We start from the raw sequence: 19,086 nt of genomic DNA, 5'->3' as shown, positions 1-19,086 counted from the left end.
TGTGAGACGATTGCGAGGATTCCTTTGTTAACATAGATAACTACATTAGTTAACATGAACTAACAATGAAAAATACTTCTAAAGCATTTATTAATTGTAGTTAATTTCAACATTTACTAATACATAAAGTCAAAAGTTATATATGTTAATATTGTTTAATGGACCTTAGCTGACATGAACTAACAATGAACAGTTGTATTTTTATTAAAGTCCCCCTGAAGTCAATTATTTTATCCCTTAAAACTCATCTTTGATCACCATAATTACATATTTAAACGTTTTTTAAAAATAGCTTATATGTAGACCATTGCATTCTATGAATATGCAAATTAGCCCCACCTCCACTCACTCAGAGATCCACTTGTTGACGATCACAAGTTGACTTGATTGGTTACAAGGTAGTTTGCGACGTCAGAAACACCAGCGATTTCAAACCGGATTTTGATTCACTACAGTTTTAAGAAGAAAACACTCAGCAATTGTGTTGAATTATGAATTTACACATGGTTTGTCTTCAAGCATATTAAAAACACCACAGACATATAAACAACATTAAAAGCTTGATTTTCAACACAGGGGGACTTTGACTAATGTTAACAAAAATTAATAATGCTGTAAAGCTGCATTCACACTGCCAGCGACATGCAGCGACAAAGTGATATGATCCCATTCAATTCAATAGAGAGCTGTCGATTTCCGGTGACACAAGCGACAGTGATGTAGGAGTATCCAGCGACAAGATATGTTTAACATTATGCAAATGAAGAGCGACTTTGAGGAGTGACAACAAATAGGAGTGAAGTCAGTGGAGCACATCAACTACATCCTGTAGTGGAGTGTCGAGGCAAGATGGAGGAGAAGTTAATTTTCGCGGTCAACAACTTTCTTAGGGTGAATTCAGGTTGATTGGGACACTTTTTGCCATTGGGATGACAGGGAAAAAGTGTCCCAATCATCCTGAATTTACCTGATACGTATCTGTGTACATACGGTGGTATTCGCCATGTTGACTCCAAGCCAAGATAGACCGGCACTTATGCGTTTTCAATGCAGATAAATAGCCGAGATGGCAAAGAACACTCGCTGTTTCTTGTTCATCTTTAATGTTAAGCATTTTATGTACAGATTCCATTTATATTTAGTCTTTTCCCTCAAAAAATTTTGGCAAGAAAACTGATTCAGTGGACAAAGTTGCTGGCAGTATGCACGCGGCTTAACAAATATACTGTCATTGTTAGTTGTTAAAGGTGCAGTAAGTGATTTTTGAAAAACACTGTTGAAAAGTGGATCGGACTGAGCACCAAAACACACTTGTAGCCAATCAGCTGTAAGGGTTAACCCCATACACTCATGATGGGGGAGGAGAGAGAGCTCAGAGCACAAGACAGACATTAGCAGAAAGAGTATAGAACGAGAGAGATGGCAGATAATATACAAAAAAGGAAAAGGCCAGGGAAATATAACTTTAAAAAGAAGGGTTAAAATCAGGCAAGAGGTAGGACCCACATTAATATCGGAGAAGCTTTCCAGCGCTAGAGAGACCTTAAGGCCTGAAAATGGACTGCTTTATTTCTTCTCGATACGTGAGTAACGTTGGTTTTGCTGTTTCACAGAACTAAGATCTGTCTTTTGCTCTTGTGTGTCATCTTCGCTTGTTTGCATTATTTGCATTGTAATTATTATTATAAGCCTGGAACGTTTAAACCTCCCCCACCGCCTGATTCAAGCATTGGCTCCCAAAGTATGTCCGAAAAGTGAGATAACATTCCTAATATGTTTTTTTTCTTTTGGTTCCCCTTTTAGTGATCACAACAACCCATTAATCTTGTCACATTTTTAATATTTTAGTTACTTGGACTATCGGGTTATGTAGGGAGCTGTAAGGAATGAGTAGAGGAGCTAAATAACAATTAGATATTCAACCAGAATTATCATAGAAACACATATTGCTTTCACTTACTGATGACATCACACCCTCGGACGACAGGCAAATCGGCAGATTCCGCCATAGTCGTCTGTGTTGCATAGCGTGCACGTGAATGTGGGGGCGGAGGCATAAAGATAGAGGTGTGATCCTGGCGTCAACAGCGCATACCAGGAATAGCTTACTGCGCCTTTAATGCATTAATTAATGCAACCTTAATGTAAAGCGTTACCCATAATTGCGACATTAAACCTGGCAACTGCAACTTCATTTCTTGCAATCGCAACTTTATATCTCATAATGTGGCTTCATGTTTCACCATTCAGCATTATATCTCACTGTCACAATTTTTGTCTCACAATTGTGACTGTTTCGCATAAATGCAACTTTACATCTTGCAACTTTCTTTCTCTTAAATGTGACATTACATATGGTTTATTACCAGAATTATCTTAAAAAAAGTGTTTCATGCAGTAGATATGCATCTACCACCAATTAAATGTAGTTTTAACTTTGAAACTTATTAAAATGATCAGTTGAGCATGAGTTGAACTTGTGACCTCTTGCACTTAAGGCAAGGAATATTCCTTACATCAGCTCCTGCTCAGGTGGAGCACGACCTCCCCTGAGACAGAAATCCAAGAATCGCCCTTTTCTGCACCGTCAGAATGTAGGAGGCTGGGAAAACAGTGTATCGTACAGTCAGGTGAAGGTATTTCCTAATCGGCTAGATTTATGTTTCTCCCCTAGGCACTGGAGCGCTTCACTGATGGTGGCCTCATTCAGGTTGTTGATCTATGTTGCACTCTCTTTTTCTCTTCACTTTTTGAGGATTGTCTTGGGGGCAGGCCCCTCCCTAGCCTGGGGCCACACCACCTCCAATGGGCTTGGTCTTGCCTCCACCTTCCCCGTATCCGTGTGTGTGTGTGTGTGTGTGTGCGCGCGCGCAAGTTGGCTGCCGTGACACTGTGAGACTTGTTCTGGGGTGCCTGACATGCCGACAAACAATCAGAGTGAAACATACACAAACACATGTATGCACGCACCTCTCCCAACCCTCCTGCTGCTCTAAACTTCCACACGCAACTTCAAAATGCGATGTTTGAGTCATTCCTGCTGCACAAAAATTTGGAACACTTTTGGAACATGATCTTGACCACCTTAGGATAGTAGCTGGTTTTTAGCAAGTCTCTAGGCTAGTAGACCATCGTAGATTAGCAACAAACCCGACACCAGTTGTTCATACCGAGTTAAGGTGGTTGATCTGGTTTTGAGAACACTGTGGGTGCTCAACCAGCTAAAAAACATTTTAGGCCAGCTAGAAACTAGTTACCATGTTCCAAAACCCATGTACCATCTTAAACTAGATTTTCTGTCAGGGGTGAGATACCAGGAGTAATCTCAGCTTGGAAGCAGCCAACTACGCACTTACAGATATGTGCAAAAGCCTGACGTAAACATACAAACACACCTTTCAAACACATGGGATTCTGCCCATGTTGTGATCTTCACGTACACGTACACGTCTTCATCTTTCATCACAAAACATTGTCAGCATTCACCAAAAATAACGGCAGCCCATCAGCAAAGACACACTCTTGTCTTCTTCTCTGTTGTACACCATGCTGATCCACTACTTTAAACAAAATTTGTACTTACGGCTTTGAACGTGCACTGTACTGGTGCCGTTTTCCTTCCCCAGAGTATTCTCTGCCACACATGTGTAATTCCCAGAATCCTCCAGCTTTGCACTGCCGATCTGAACTTTGGAGTTTTTCCTTCAAGAAGAAGACACACAGGAAAGAGTCAAGGATTCCACTATACACATGGAAGAGGGAGAAACTCTCCAGAAAAAAACCTCAGTATAAATTAAGTTCTATAAACAGAGATGGAAGAGAGCCATATGACAATCTGAGAATCCCAGTGTTCTGGTTTGTTATAAGGGAGCTTCACATTGGTGTAGCACAGCCACAAGTGGTTCTTTTTTTATTTTTTTTGTGAAAACATGAGCAATGAATCAATGAAGCTAAACAAAATCTCCTTTACCCATTAATCATTTATTTATGATGTCTGTTCTGTAGATCATTTCAAGACAATCACATACAGTGCCTATATCTCTCTGAAATCATTTACTCACTTTCATGTCATTCCAATCCTTTATATTTTTTATTGAACCCAAAAAGTAGGTATTTTTGAAGAATCTTCGCACAACTCCATCATATTCATATTATATAACAGAGCTGTCCAATCCTGTTCCAGGAGATCTACCTTTCTGCAAAGTTCAGCTCCAACCCTGATCAAATACAACTGAAGCAGCTAATTAAGATCCTCAGGAGCACTTGATAATTACAGACAGGTGTGTTTGATCAGGGTTAGATCTGGGCTGAATCCGAAATCGCCCCCTAAACCCTCATTCACTATTCCCTACGTTAGTCCACTAATACTGTTCATTTGAAGGAGTGAATGAAAACGAGTGAGTGAATTCGGACAGCCGTTGAGCGTACATCGTTTGTACACTCGTTATTGCAGCGCAATGGGGGATTGAATAAGTACACTCAATAACGTCCACTATGGTTTCGGACACCACTACAAATGGCTGTCCCCTCAAATAACGCCCTATTTGAGGGTATAGGGGGCGATTTCGGATTCAGCCCTGGACTCTACAGGCAGGTAAATCTCCAGGAAAAAGATAGGGCACAAAATTGGATTGGAAGAAGGAACAAGGATTGGGACAAAAAGCACCATAAAGGATCATAAATGTGTTCATTGAAGTCACAAAGATATAAGGTTTTTTTTTTTATTACAAATTTGAAAAATGTCTACTTTTTGGTTAAATAAATTATATGAATGTATTATATATATATATATATATATATATATATATATATATATATATATATATATATATATATATATATATATATATATATATTATTAATTTTTTTTTATCATTATGATTTATTTGTATTTGTGAATTTTTTTTTGTGCCATTATATCATTTTGGAATGATATGAGCTTAAGTAATTAAATAATAATAAAGAAAGAATTCCCTGCTGGTCTTCCAGGTTTTAGAGAGGTTTTGGATCCTCAGGTTGGGAGACTAGCTTGCCCATAAGATGAGACACGACCAACTTAACTACCTCAGATCATTTTAAACTAATAATGTTGTTTTCAGCAGAGTTTTAATTTCTTGTGAACCATTTATTTAATTGTGATATTAACAATATAATAGACATGCATGCTGAAAAACTAATTGCAAGAGCACAGGCAGTCTCTAGTATACTGCCCAAAGTAAGCTCTTGTCTCATCATGAAAAGGTCACAATCCAGTCTGAGAACTTCTGATATACGTCTAGAACTGGAGGTTGGCTTCTGCAGGTGTGGGCTAGTGGACATGCTGACTCACTTGCCGTTCTTTATTCTGATCTCTTTGCTCTTCTTCAGTTCAGCGCCATCTTTGTACCACTTATACTCCGGGGTGGGGTTTCCAGAGGCCTCACACTTCACAATCAGCCTGCTTCCTTCGTCCACCAACACAGTATTCCTCATATGCTTCAGTGTAGGAGCAGCAGCTGAACAATAGAAAGAAAGAATATAGTGTTACAGTACTTTCTTATTTATAACACCAATGGGGTTGATGCAGTGATGGAGCAGAAAAGAAAGGGAGGGACGCAGAGAGAGAAAAATACAGAAAAGTCTCTTAGCTGGCCAGATGATGTCACCAGAGACACTGGCAGTGTGAGGCAGTCCAGCACTGAGCTCTCTGTGCTCTCACAGATCAATGCAGCACAATTACAACACTCACAACCACGCATTTTGAGCTGCTCTTCGCTTTCATAAACTCGAAAACATATGTGAACATGCTAAAACAACAACAATGTGATTCAAGTTCTGGTGAGTAGCTAACTATGTTAGCGACACTACTAACTCAACTTTAATTTCTATGTGTTCAACTCAGTTACATAAAAACATAGTGTGTATTCTAGTTTATAGCTGTTTATTAGTTTGATCATGCATTGTTTTGTGCCAAAACATTGCTCTGATTAAAAATAATTAAGTAGCTTAAGTTAGCTTTGTTTTTAGCATAGCTAATCAACAGTATTTTACTCACGAACCTTAGAAATTATGATTTGGTGACTTTATCTTATCAACAAAATTCATCCAATTCCAGACATAATCCCAAGAAGTCAATGATCTTCAATAAAAGCTGTGTAAAAAAGCATGTGGAACACTAATGTCTGAGAAGAAATTGGAATTAAGCTGAGAGACTTAGCTTGTCTTTTACACGTCTTTAGAAATTATGCAACAAGCCACTGATGACAGCTCCTTCATAAATCCTAAGACACTCAATCTCAGACAACAGTCAAAACACCAATGAAACGGAGGACAACAGCACTGAGAGGAGATGATGTTGCTACATGTGGGCCGCCACATGCCCAGACGCTGCCATGCATAGTCACTTGGGAAATGCATTATGGGATTAATGCAGTCTCAGACAGCAATCATGCGGCTTCAAAGAGTCCGAAGGGCAGAACTGGGCGATGCTCTTTGGCTGTACCCTACTGTCCTGGATGAGAGAAGGGCACATGCTGCCCCAAGGCTGGGGCAGGAGTCTGTGTTTCTCTCTGGGCCTCCCCAAAGTGAATCCATATAGGCAAATACAATGGCATTTTACAATGGCTGCCTCTTCATTACTTGACAACGCACATGATCAATGTCTTCAGCTATTATTGCAAAAGATGGCAAGCATAAAAAAATAAACAGATGAGAATACACAAGCATTAACATCAATTACAATCTTGACAGAGGTTTCTAAAATAATCAGCAGTCATCCTAATTTTGGAACAACTGTCCCAATTCCCTGTCCCAGTAAAGGCAGATGTTTTATCCGAACGTCTGCTTTCATGTCTGAACGGTGCAGTCTGTTCTGATGTTGCGTACCTCAAAGTAACATGACAGTCTCTGGGACAATGTTTGGATTGTACTGTCAGTCGAATAACGTCTCAGGTTTCCCATGACAGCCTCTGGTGATGTGCATTCTCTCAGAAAAAAACACCAAGTGTCCGATGTAGTTCTGCTCCACACCATTTAATGCTCACTGCTGTGGTTACCCATTAGAGGCCAATAGACCGATGGGATACAGTGCACCAGTAACGCAATTCTTTAGACAAATATTTAAACACACTGTAATCTCCCTGTATATTTGTGCTGAAAGCCATACTGATTTAATCGCCTGAAACCCCCTTGAATGCAATAAGCACAGTTTTCATTTAATTAAACAGAAAAGTTTAAGATGTTTAATAAAGAAACAAACATCAACACTGGCTCAGAAAAAAACTTCGTAGGAATTTGATTTTATGAAACCCAACACAAAGGCACGTGAAAAACAACCTGAAAACTTTGCTATCTGAGCCTTTATTTGACCCAAACTGATTTTATCGTCCATCTCGAAGCTGGATGAGTAAGCAGCGGTCTGTTCTTTTCTTTTGTTCATTGGTAAATTGTAGCTTTTTCTCATCCCAAACTCAGGGCACCTGCATCATTACTCAGCATGCCTTTGGAGTGACTGTGTTGTGCAACACATCCTATGATGAACGTATGCCGAATAAGTGTGTGTCTTGCATTACATGCTACCTGACACTGAGACTTTTTAAGTGTGAGCGACAGACGCATACTGGCATTGGGGTAGAATTGGGGATCAATAAGGTCGCGTTTAAGGATATGACATGTATGTGAGGGTTCTATGGAGAATGACTAACATGAGGCATCTTGTTCCGAGTTGCTTTTGTACATGCAGGGTGATACTTGCCCGTGTTCAGATAAGAAGGGTGGGGTGTCTGATTTGTACGTTCCATGTTTTCCCGACTCCAGAGTAATACTCAGAGCTTTATGTAGTCATACTCCATGACAGATTCATTCTAGACTATTCAAACTCATAAAGAAGATCAAACAGAAGTATGTGGTTTATTAAACTAGGCGCTGAAAACTGTCAAATCACACTTAAACTGCAAGCCATAACAAATGCCACATGTGCATGAGATATATACACATAATCATGTCTCAATTTAAGGAAGAATAAAGCACTACACAGACTAAATAATCACCAACAGAGATGGAAAACCATTTTTCTTAGAGTCTATTGCTCATTTAACAGCAACGCGGCTTCTGCTACTGTGGCGGGAATGTTTGTTTGCGCTTCCTGAGCATGTAGATTATTTCTCCACACCACCCCTCAGGTAGCGTATTTCATCAGAGCTTTAACACAACTGTCACACTTTTATTAGACACATGACACGATCTCGGTGGCCCTGCCTGTAATTCAGAAACGGCTTGGAAATACATAACCTGAGGGACAGTGCCAAAGCTCAGTTTAAGCTGTCGGAATCATTCTGCAGTCAGGAGAACGGGAAGGATTATGAAAAAAAGGTATAACCATACAATCTTTGCTATCTAGCCATGGCACAAATCGCAGTTCTTTCACCTTCCCGCTGTTTCCAAGGAGCCAAACGTTTATTTTCACTTTCGTGTTATGACACATATCTTGTTTGGATACATAGTTTAAGTATTCCAAGAAAATTCCTCACGCAATAGCTGTCAGAGTAAGGTGGAGAATCGTGCTGGAGGTGTATAATTTACACACGGGTGTGTGGCATGTGTGTGTTTTCTTGTTGTGAGTGACAACACAAAAATAATTTACTGGATTTTTACCAAGTCGCCATGATGTTATGATAGCCTTACTGTTATCTATAAGCAAGTGTGCTCCAAAACAATGACAAAATTAATATCTAGAAGATATAAGCATTCAAAAAATCATCAGATTTTCTCTCCAATCAAATCCTCTCTAGAATCAGAAGCGCCCCGCCCCCCTACATTATAAATGGATGCTAAAGCTGAGGCTAAAATCGTCAAATCAATATTTTCTACATGATGAATGGCACATAGTGCACTATATAGGGGATAGGGAACGATTCAAACAGTGTAATATGCTTTCCACTGGAAAAATTAAGTCTGGTTTCACGTTAGTGTCACGCGAAGCGCCACAGCGCACACAGTCTGCTCTGGGCAAGAGATACAATATTAGAGAGTTGGCGCAGACCACAAAACGAATTGGACCCATTTGAATTCTGCACAGAATGTTATATTTTATAAGGGAGGATATCAGGAGGAGAAACGGTTAGACATTAGTGGGCTTTACTGAGTTCATCTCAACGGCTCTGGTCGAGCTGTGATATAAACTAAACGTTTTTGGCTTCTTTTTTTTTTTTTTAAAGGGGGAGGAGCTGATTTCCACCCCCGTAAGCACGATTTCAGCGCTCCAACACCCCAAAACGACCCCCAGGCGTACAAATTCAGTGAAGAATTCAGCCGGCTGATGGAAAAAATTGCATTGGGTTATTTGTGGGCTATTTTTGCCAGGCCATTGGGTTACTTTTGTTGCACAGACCTGGCAACCCTTCACAGGGACTTTATTGCAACTGATTTGATTTTTGTAAAATAACAATTCCATTTCACTGTATTCTATGGAAACTTGTTACTGCCACAAAATAAAAAAATGGGCCTAAAGGATAAATGCAACTCGTTATCTCACAATTCTGACTTTATTCTCACAATTGAAAGATACAAACTTGCAATTGTGAGTTATAATGTCAGAATTGCGAGATATAAACTTGCGATTCTGACTTTTTTCTCACAATTGCAAGTTTATATCTTGCAATTCTGACTATTTTTGTCAGAATTGTGAGATATACATGTAATTACGAGTTATAAAGTCCAATTCTGAGGAAAGAGACTTTTTTTCTCAGAATTGCGTGTTTATATCACACAATTCTGAGAAAAAAGTCAGAATTGCGAGATGTAAACTCGTAATTGCGATAAAAAAGTCTGAATTTTATTTTTATTTAGCAAGCTTCCATAGTATTCATACCAATTATACCCAAGTTTGAAATTATATAATCAAGTGTACAGTTTTCTCTCTTTCTAAGTTTTAAGGCAAAGTGAGTAAATGAAACAACATTTGAAGTAGAGTTGCAACCTCAGCTGCAATTAAGCAAACATGTGCTTGGCATGGCAAGTAGCTACTGTACATAAAACCTGGTTCATCAAGAAATATTTCACAACGGGGCAAAAATGCAAATATGCTTGTGCAATGGAATTTGGCTTTGATGTAACAATGCAAAATTAAAATGCTAGCATAGGCTACTGAATAATAAGTATTCTGGGGGGAATTGACTAAGAAGGAACTGTCAGTTGTTTGAGTACCTAATTCAGTCCTATGTAAATATTTTATGCAAAAATGTTGTGGTGAACATATACTGCATGACATGAGGTCTTTTCTGAGTACTGGCTGTAGATGATGCAGCACACTACCTCAATCTTTCATATTTTATTAGGACTGTATAGCATTCCTCCACCACTGTGATCAACATTGAATACATGTGCTTTGAAATGTAGACAGTGCAATTGTGTCTACATACTGTATATAATGCTCTTCTCCATCACTGCGAAAAAAAATCAAACGAAAATATAAACAATATAATAAAATTTCATTTATTATATGCTTTCTGCGGGTGGTAATATGTGACATTTATTGCACCAATCAAATAGTGCTTTATATATAGAGTTTTACATTAAAAAGGCTAAATTAAATAAAAAAAAAGCCATGTTTCTGCTGAAATGACAATTACTTAATTGAATTACGTGAAATATTAGATTTCATGTGGTTAGTTGTTTTTGGACTGAAATACCACACAAAAAAGGATGAAATAATTTCATAAATTCACCCCTCATTTGCGATTTGAAAAAATAATAAAAAAATCAAAAAAATTGTTTACAGAAGGCTTACTTTACAACTTAAAGAAGGTATTCCTTTTGTGCCAAACATGATCCTGAAACACTTCGTCATCCATTCTGGAAATGGAAACACTTCTGCTTGCAAAAAAATGGTACACAAATAAACAAATGCAAAACATTCTGTCATGAGGATATACCATCCTAATTCCAGTATATTTCTTCATATGGGGATATACCTTTTGAACAAGTAACATGTTTCAGCTCTCAGTCACACCCACACACAATTCGCACGTATGCATTTTTACTGAATGCAAAGCCTGTTTTAGAGGAACAGTAAATATCTATAGCCTGAGGAGATGCCATGCTATCTCTCACGACTTCGAGCTTTGCGATTCAACCGTCATGAAGAGCCACGGCAAATGCGCCACTCGCGTGTTGCCAATCAGATACGATTCCACACTCTGCTATAATATCCAAAATAGGTATGATATGTAAATATATGATTCATCACATAAAAATCCCTTACTAGTTTCCTCTTCCTTATTCGAACACTTATTAATATAAACAAGATAAGTACAGCTTGAAAATTATCACAGAAAATCTAAAGAGACCATCAAAATCTGAGAGGCAAATGTGAACATTCAAGTCTCAGCAGCTCCTATCTAACCACAGTTATTCAACAGACTAAACAAAACCCAACCAATTTGTAGAGTACATGAGCACAAAACTGAGCAGAATATCTGTATCAACATATCCACGAACAGTGAACAATTTCCAGATATTCTTGTGTATAAACTAAAATGTGGTTTATCACTCAGAGAGAAACGATTCAGTTAGACACAATGATAGAAAGCCATATGCATGTGTGGTCTTGGCAATCAGTTTCGTAGTGCGTATGCCAAATATAGCCACATGTTAACACAATCAATCACTTCAAAAATGTGTATATAGTTTAAAATCCTTTTGCTTGTTTTTTTTTTTAAATAGATCACAGAGAAAAGCACGCCATTTCTCAGAATTATCAACTGCGTATTCTCTGATTCAGTAAGTACTTTGTTAAGTCAGTCATGAGTCCCGCTATGCTTTCATGTCATTTCTGAGCTGAACTGAGCTAAATCAGGACCTGGATAAATTTAGCAAGAAGGTGTAGTGTAAACCAAACCAGAAAAACACAACTACACACAGGGTTAACATGAATGTCTTTTCTCTCAGGAGACACAGTGTAAAACTTCTCCTGGGCACTCTTTTTTTTATTCACAGCTGTGCTTTGTTTCCGTAGACACAGCACAGGTGATTAGTATCTCTCTAAGACACTGTTCTTCTGTACTACGACACACACTTTGACGTACTGTATATCTACGACCACAGACAGGAGAAGAAAAAAAAACACCATCTATACAATGTTATGTCTTACACAACCCCAAGCACACTGTTAAATTACACCTGTGTTTGTATTGGGAGGTCAAGCGTGTCAAACGTCAGAAATTAGGACCACATAAAAGCTGGGAAACACAATACTCTCTCTTTCAGAGTTCCCCTCAAATCAAGCCTCGGAGCACGCAGGGTACAGAACACCATCCTGAAGGGATCAGACACTGAAAGACTTTTACATTTACGTCTGTAAATGAATGAAAGGTGGGGGGGAAGTTGTGGGAGAGAGAAAGACAGCACAATACTAAGCCTCCTTGTCCTCACCCGCTAATGTAATTGAAGAATATAATATCAAGGTGATTCTACCAAGCACTCAAAATAACTCGGAAGGGACCTGCCATTTGGACTGTAGCAGCTCCTCAACTCAATGTGACGAACACTTAGTAGTTGTTCTTGTTAGTATAATATGCAAGATTCTAGTGGTATAGCTTTTGATTAGCGTACAAGGGAACCCAGGTTCAAATCCCAGCCTAATATACAATCTATTTTTTAATATACTAAACAAAATTCAAATTAAACTGACAGCCAGAGTGAATGCACATTGGTTGGATGGGAAATATCAGCTTTGACCATATAATACCTCCTGTTGTACTGCTCTGCTAAATAGTACAGTGTGTGTTTCAAGGTATGAAAATGATGTCAGAATTTTGAGGTTTAGAGTAAATTATAATGGACTTAAATTTAGACATGTGAATGGGTGACTTCTGGCACAGTGTTTTAAACGGTAACCCTTTATTTTGATGGTCCCTTTTGAACATTCTGATGACAATAAGTAACTTTGCAACTACATGTCAACTAACTCTCATTAGACTATTAGTAGACTGTCTGCTTAATATCTGCTAACTCATTATTGTGACGGTCCTCCAACAGACATTCTACTGAATATAAGTGACTTTGCAACTACATGTCTACTTATTCTAACCCCAACCCTACCAGCCTACTAATACTCTACTAACACTCTAATGATAGTTAGTAGACATGTAGGTGCAACGTTACTTATAGTCAACAGAATGTGTTAAAGGGACCATCAAAATAAAGTGAAACCTTTTAAACGAATTGCTTTTTCTGAATTGCACTTGACTAAAAACTATAAGGCATGTGCCACTTTGAATGGGAATAATGTTTCTGGGAATAGGGGAAAGACGGGAGTCTTCTATGAGAAGTGTGAATCATCCCATCATAAACTAGCATAGTGGGGTATGTGACCAGGCAATAAGGGATTTGCCTCTCTCCTGCTGAGTCTCCCTCCTCGACCTCAGGGTCAGACTGCAGTGACAAGCCGTGACTTGCAGCAGTGCAGAGTGAAAGAGAAGGAGCTCAAACCCTTCAGCCCCCATTCAAGAAAATCTAAGCCATGACGTTTGAAAGGTTTCACAGCAACGACCATCTCCCTGAAGTGCAATCTAATGGAGAAAATGTGTGGCAGCCACTTTCAGAAGTGCAGAGAGTCAGCACCAGTGCAGAAATAAGAACAAGCCCTTTACAAGTACTTGAGGAACGAAAGTCTGTGATAGGCAGCCCACAATTTGGCTGAATCTCGGTAACAATGCAACTCATTAGGTGACAAAAAGACGAAACCAGGTGAGTGCTGTAGGTGAGAGTGCTGGGAAAAGCCGCCATCACTCATGACATAGAAAAACTGGAGTAGGAGTTTATCAACCACGCCAAACTGAATGGGGATCTGGCTTGCACGCAAAACACACATTAATCCAACAATTGCACACTTATGCCACAAAGGCTAGATATGCTGCTACACGTTGACTGCTTTAAGATGTCCACCTGTGTGACAAGCATATGCAACAAGCTTTGACAAGACAAGGTAAGAGATACTTTCACATGTCTCACACCCCAGAACCCCCTTCTGCCACAGGCACTCATACCTTGTGTATGCTTTCTATTTACCTTGTGATGGATCTTTGCTCTCCTTTCGTCCTTTCTTTCCTCCCTTTTTTTTCCCAAGCCGTTCCTTCTTCTTACCTTCTGACATTGTGTCAGTACCAAAACAAGAGAGAAAAATGTAAATCCACAATGGAAAGGAAATACAAATAGTCCTATGGGGAGTGTGACTGGCGCACTTGAAACTCTGAACTTGTCAGAGCGTTTGGGCTCCTATATACACTCACTCTCTCACATCACAAATAGAGGGGAAGACAGTAGAAAAGAGAGAGAGGGAGGGAGGGAGAGAGAGAAGGGGAGGGGAAGAAAGGGAGGGAGGGAGCAAAGGGAGGCATTTCCCATTGCTGTCAAGCAATTAACTGTTCCCTGCCTGGATCTTTCAGATCTTTCAATGTCTTACAGGCCCTGAAGCTGGTGCTTGGAGAAACCACAATGATCAAGCCTTCTCAGCTCACATGCACCTCGTGGCCCTGTCCCTTTCCACCTCTCTTCCCGAGTCTCAGGGCAGCAGGAGAGCAAATTGCCGAATCCACACCTCAGCGGATCTGTAAAGCTGACCCCTGGCTGATCTCTCCACCACACACTGCATTCAGTGTCACCGCAACAAAAAAGGTCGAATTTCCAAAATTCAGATTTTGGCATTTTATTAAAATAATGCATGTATGACAGTATGACACAAAACAATCCTACTGTTCTCTCTCTCTTTCTGTTTATAGCCTACAGTTTCCCTCACTACCTCTCCTGCTCTTTCTCTCTCTTTCTCTCTCTCTCTCTCTCTCTCTCTCTCTCTCTCTTTCTGCTTTGCTCCCAGTTTCCCATCCTCTACTGTAAACGAGTCACAACAGGTTCCTGATAGTGTCTCTCCCAGCTAGAGTGTCGTTAGGAATCCCAGCAGTGATCACGCAACCAGAGTGGGAATCTTGTGAGAGCACAAAAAAAAATAAGGCCACAGTGTTACACCTCCAATACCTGTACAGCAGGTACAAGAGAGGGAGATATTGAAAGAAAGAAAGAAAGAAAGAAAGAAAGAAAGAAAGAAAGAAAGAAAGAAAGAAAGAAAGAAAGAGACAGGAAAAGACAGACAGATAGATAGGAAAGAAGACAAAAACAGTAAGGTTAGGAAAATGGAAAGACAGGAAAGAAGGAAGAAAGGAAAGATGGGAAACAGGAATAAGACAAACAGAGAGACAGGAAGGAAAAACTAAAAGTTTGAGAAAAAAGGAAGGAAGGAAGGAAGGAAGGAAGGAAGCGATGGGAACAAGACAAACATACAGACAGATAGACAGATAGATAGATAGATAGATAGATAGATAGATAGATAGATAGATAGATAGAGATAGATAGAGATAGAGATAGAGATAGATAGATAGATAGATAGATAGATAGATAGATAGATAGATAGATAGATAGATAGAAAAAAGACAAATACAGTAAGGTTAGGAGAAAGACAGGAAAGAAGGAAGAAAGAAAATATAGAAAACAGGAAGAAGAAAAACTAAAAAACTATAAGTTTAAGAAAAAAGAAAGGAAGGAAGGAAGGAAGGAAGGAAGGAAGGAAGGAAGGAAGGAAGGAAGGAAGGAAGGAAGGAAGGAAGGAAGGAAAGGAGGAAGGAAGGATGCAAGTGACAGGAAATGACAGGAACAAGACAAACACACAGACAGACAGATAGATGGGAAAGAAGACAAATACAGTAAAGTTAGGAAAAGAGACAGGAAAGAAGGAAGAAAGGAAAGATAGGAAACACAGGAAGAAGACAAACAGACAAACAGATTTAAGAAAAAAGAAAGGAAGGAAGGAAGGAAGGAAGGAAGGAAGGAAGGAAGGAAGGAAGGAAGGAAGGAAGGAAGGAAGGAAGGAAGGAAGGAAGGAAGGAAGGAAAGAAGGAAGGAAGGAAGGAAGGAAGGAAGCGACAGAAAAAGACAGGAACAAGACAAACATACAGACGACAGACTGATAGATAGGAAAGAAGACAAATACAGTAAGGTTAGGAAAAGAGGAAGGAAGGAAGGAAGGAAGGATGGATGGATGGATGGATGGATGGATGGATTGGCAGAAAGACATGAAGGATGAAAGAATGAAAAAGAAGGAAACACAGGAAGAATACAGACAGACAGGAAAAATACAGGAAGGTTAATAAAAAGAAAAGACAGAAAGGAAGATGGGCAAAAAGATATGATAGAATAATTAAAGAAATAAGGAAAGACAGGAAGACCATCCTTGCTTCCTTTATGAAGATAATGAGTGAAAATAAAAAAGAAATCTGGTATAAATCCAGCAGTCCCACATGGACCGTTTTAAAGGGTCCATCCAAAAGCTTGGGGCACTGGTTGGCTGGAAGCCAGTCACATGATTCTTGAGATGAAAATATCAGAGGCCATCATACCCCCTCTCCAAAAAAATATTACTAGGGAGGAATATAGAGCTAAACAGGAAAAACAGCTAAACTGACGTTTATATGACACCAGCACTGGAATGAAAGATGTTCAAGAGCACTGAACTCTACGATGTGCAGCAAATGAAATACACATCACAGTACAACTCATTCAATTCTCTCTTATCCCTTGTGACTAATACTGACAAGTTTCCTATGAATTGTGAGCTTTATAACATACAGGTTATGTCATGTCATGGCCCATGTGGAATGCAATTTTCAAATAACAAACAATGACGATACAGTTAAAGAATTACTATTTTAGAAGACACATTTTCCACTTCAATCAAAGGGTGAGTGCTAAGCTCAGATAACATTAAAGCCAACAGCAACAGTGTTACGGGTTCAAATCCCTGTGATTGCATGTGGTATGGTTGTGCCTCTAAGCAAGGCACCAAAGATTAGATAAGAGACGCAAGATATAGTATCAAAAGTGTCTTTATAAGGGTTTCCTCAAAACATACTTGTATCACCATTCTAATCGTGCAAGATGCATCAAGGCAAGCATCTATCTGACATGATGTCATTCTGTAAACAAACCTCTCCATATCATTCTGCAACAAAAGAATCATGTCATCTAAAAACACCCATCAAGGAACTTGCACCTTGATCCCAAAAATAGAGCCATTTCATAATTCCACAGAGCAATGTTTCATCAACATGAAGGAAAGGTAAACAGTTCAGGGTTGTGCTAGCAGAAATAGAAGGATGTGAAGATGATGATGAGAATGAAATCATGATGGGGGAAGTGGAGGATTACGTCCCATACGAAGTGATTCACAGGACTTGCTGTGGTATCAGGACCTCGCCATGGGGCCTCACATGACTCTACCCTCATCATAGCCATGTCATCATTCAGCTGATGGGATTGTATGTATGTATGTGTGTGTGTGTGTGTGTGTGTGCACTAGGGGGTGGGGGGCGTTAACTGGCATGTCCCAACACATCTGACCATGCAGTGCAAACCTTCACTTTAGAGAAGATCAAAGGACCACGTTGTAGGCATAAACAGTGTGTTTGTGCGTACATGTGTGTGTGTGTGTGTGTGTGTGTGCATCTGGAAGTGCTTCCCTCACGACAACCCCCTTGTGGTGAATGAATCTGTCAATGGTAATGACACTGAGCGCGATGTGTGGGTCACCCTCCCTTCGTTGCCAGGCATGATGGGACTTGTCACCCGACCTGCGCTATCCTCTCTGGCACCTATGTGTGTGTACGTATACATGCAGAAGTGTGAGATATCCAAATACAGGTGCTTTTCTTTCAAAGAGGAACTCCCTTAAAATATTATTATCCTCCTTGAAATGCAATAAGGCTCCTGTGTTAGATATGCCCTGACGTACAGCATAAGTGAATACGTTACATTTACTACACAGGTATTGAGCATTTCTGGTGGGTGGGGCTGACAGCACGGTATACAATACCACCAGTGCAATGTTGCAATATGCTGTTACTGAACAAAAGGAGGAGAAAGAAAAAAAAATTTGGGTGTATCAGCCACTTGCTCTGCTTTATTTTTGCTGTGAACCTCCCAACTGGCAAGAAGCACAAAGCCCTCCAGCTCAAGGTGAAATAAAAGACTGACAAGCATTTGTATGGACGGATTGCTCGCCGTAATGACAGCCATTCAAACAAAAACAATACAGGAGATAGTTCTCAAAAATAGGGGCACTGTCAAGCTTTCCCTGTTCTGTTCTGTCATTAGCTCTCTTCCCATCCATCTCCCACTCTCTTTCCCTCTCTTGGAAATCTCTCAAAGTATTCCTCTTTTCCTCCATTAAAAAGCATCTGCTGTTTCTCAACTTAGGTTGCCCCAAGACACTCGCTGCTCTGATCGGGTGGGTGGGGATGCCTGACATTAAGAGTAAATAAAGAGAATGTGGAGCCACCCCCTTAAAAGTCCTTGATTGGATTTTCCTGGATCACTCCCACTCCTGTACCCTCACCAGGCCCCATGCAATTTGCTGCACCCCCCCTTTAACTTCCTCAAAGATCACAGCGGATAAGTGTAGCCCACCTCCCCCTCTACCAGCCTCCCGCAGTACCTGCACACCATCACAAATATATACCGCCCCGAGACACTACTGGCATTTCACAAGCTTGGCGAGTTTATCTTTGGAGACCTAATAGTTTTAAACACCCATCTGGTTGTTTAGATCAGTGTGTTTCTCCTAGGGCATGGTGTGTGTGTGTGTGGGGAGATGGTGGATCTGAGTGGGAGGTAAAGGGATGCAGATCCTTGCGTTTAACACTCGCCTGTTGACTTGACAGAGGTGAATCAAGTGCACCCGGGGGGGTGCAGAGGCACTGCAGAGGCAAGGATAAAGTGGAGAAATCATAGATGTACCGTCGATTTCGACACATTGCTGAAATGCCCAACAGTTGGTACCTTGATGGACGGAACCGTGGGGATTGTCATCCACGATGGGGTGCTGATTCCAAATAAGACGTGTACACAATATCATTGGATGCAGATGTGCACAATCAGGCCCAAGTCTGTGCCCTCCCTACATTTTAAAGACAGCTTGAACTAGTAAGTATGTAGATCATCTGTAAACGATCATGGTGCCCAGGCCCGGTGCCTGGGAGCATGGCATGTTTCTAATGCGGAGCT

The 19,086-nt window shown here is 40.0% G+C and overlaps 1 protein-coding gene across 16 annotated transcripts in view; it reads right to left on the bottom strand.

The window, feature by feature from the left end:
• The window catches only part of nrg2a (neuregulin 2a), an 89,122-nt gene that overhangs the window by 43,112 nt on the left and 26,924 nt on the right, over positions 1-19,086 (bottom strand). For 8 of the 16 annotated variants that reach the window (XM_084136824.1, XM_084136828.1, XM_084136826.1 and 5 more), the window contains exons 1-3: positions 14,047-14,287; positions 5,330-5,495; positions 3,584-3,702 (exon numbers count right to left, since the gene is read on the bottom strand). In XM_084136824.1, the coding sequence (XP_083992950.1) occupies positions 3,584-3,702; positions 5,330-5,495; positions 14,047-14,131 (370 nt within the window). In that variant the 5' untranslated portion in view covers positions 14,132-14,287. Of the gene's footprint in view, positions 1-3,583; positions 3,703-5,329; positions 5,496-14,046; positions 14,288-19,086 lie in introns of those variants that run through there. The other 8 variants (XM_084136831.1, XM_084136835.1, XM_084136833.1 and 5 more) reach the window with 1 other exon arrangement.

The sequence above is a fragment of the Abramis brama genome, assembly GCF_963993115.1.
Source record: "Abramis brama genome assembly, chromosome: 15".
Classification (NCBI taxonomy): domain Eukaryota; kingdom Metazoa; phylum Chordata; class Actinopteri; order Cypriniformes; family Leuciscidae; genus Abramis; species Abramis brama.
The sequence above is the reverse complement of the archived record's forward strand: the minus strand, read 5'-3'. Positions and strand labels throughout refer to the sequence as shown.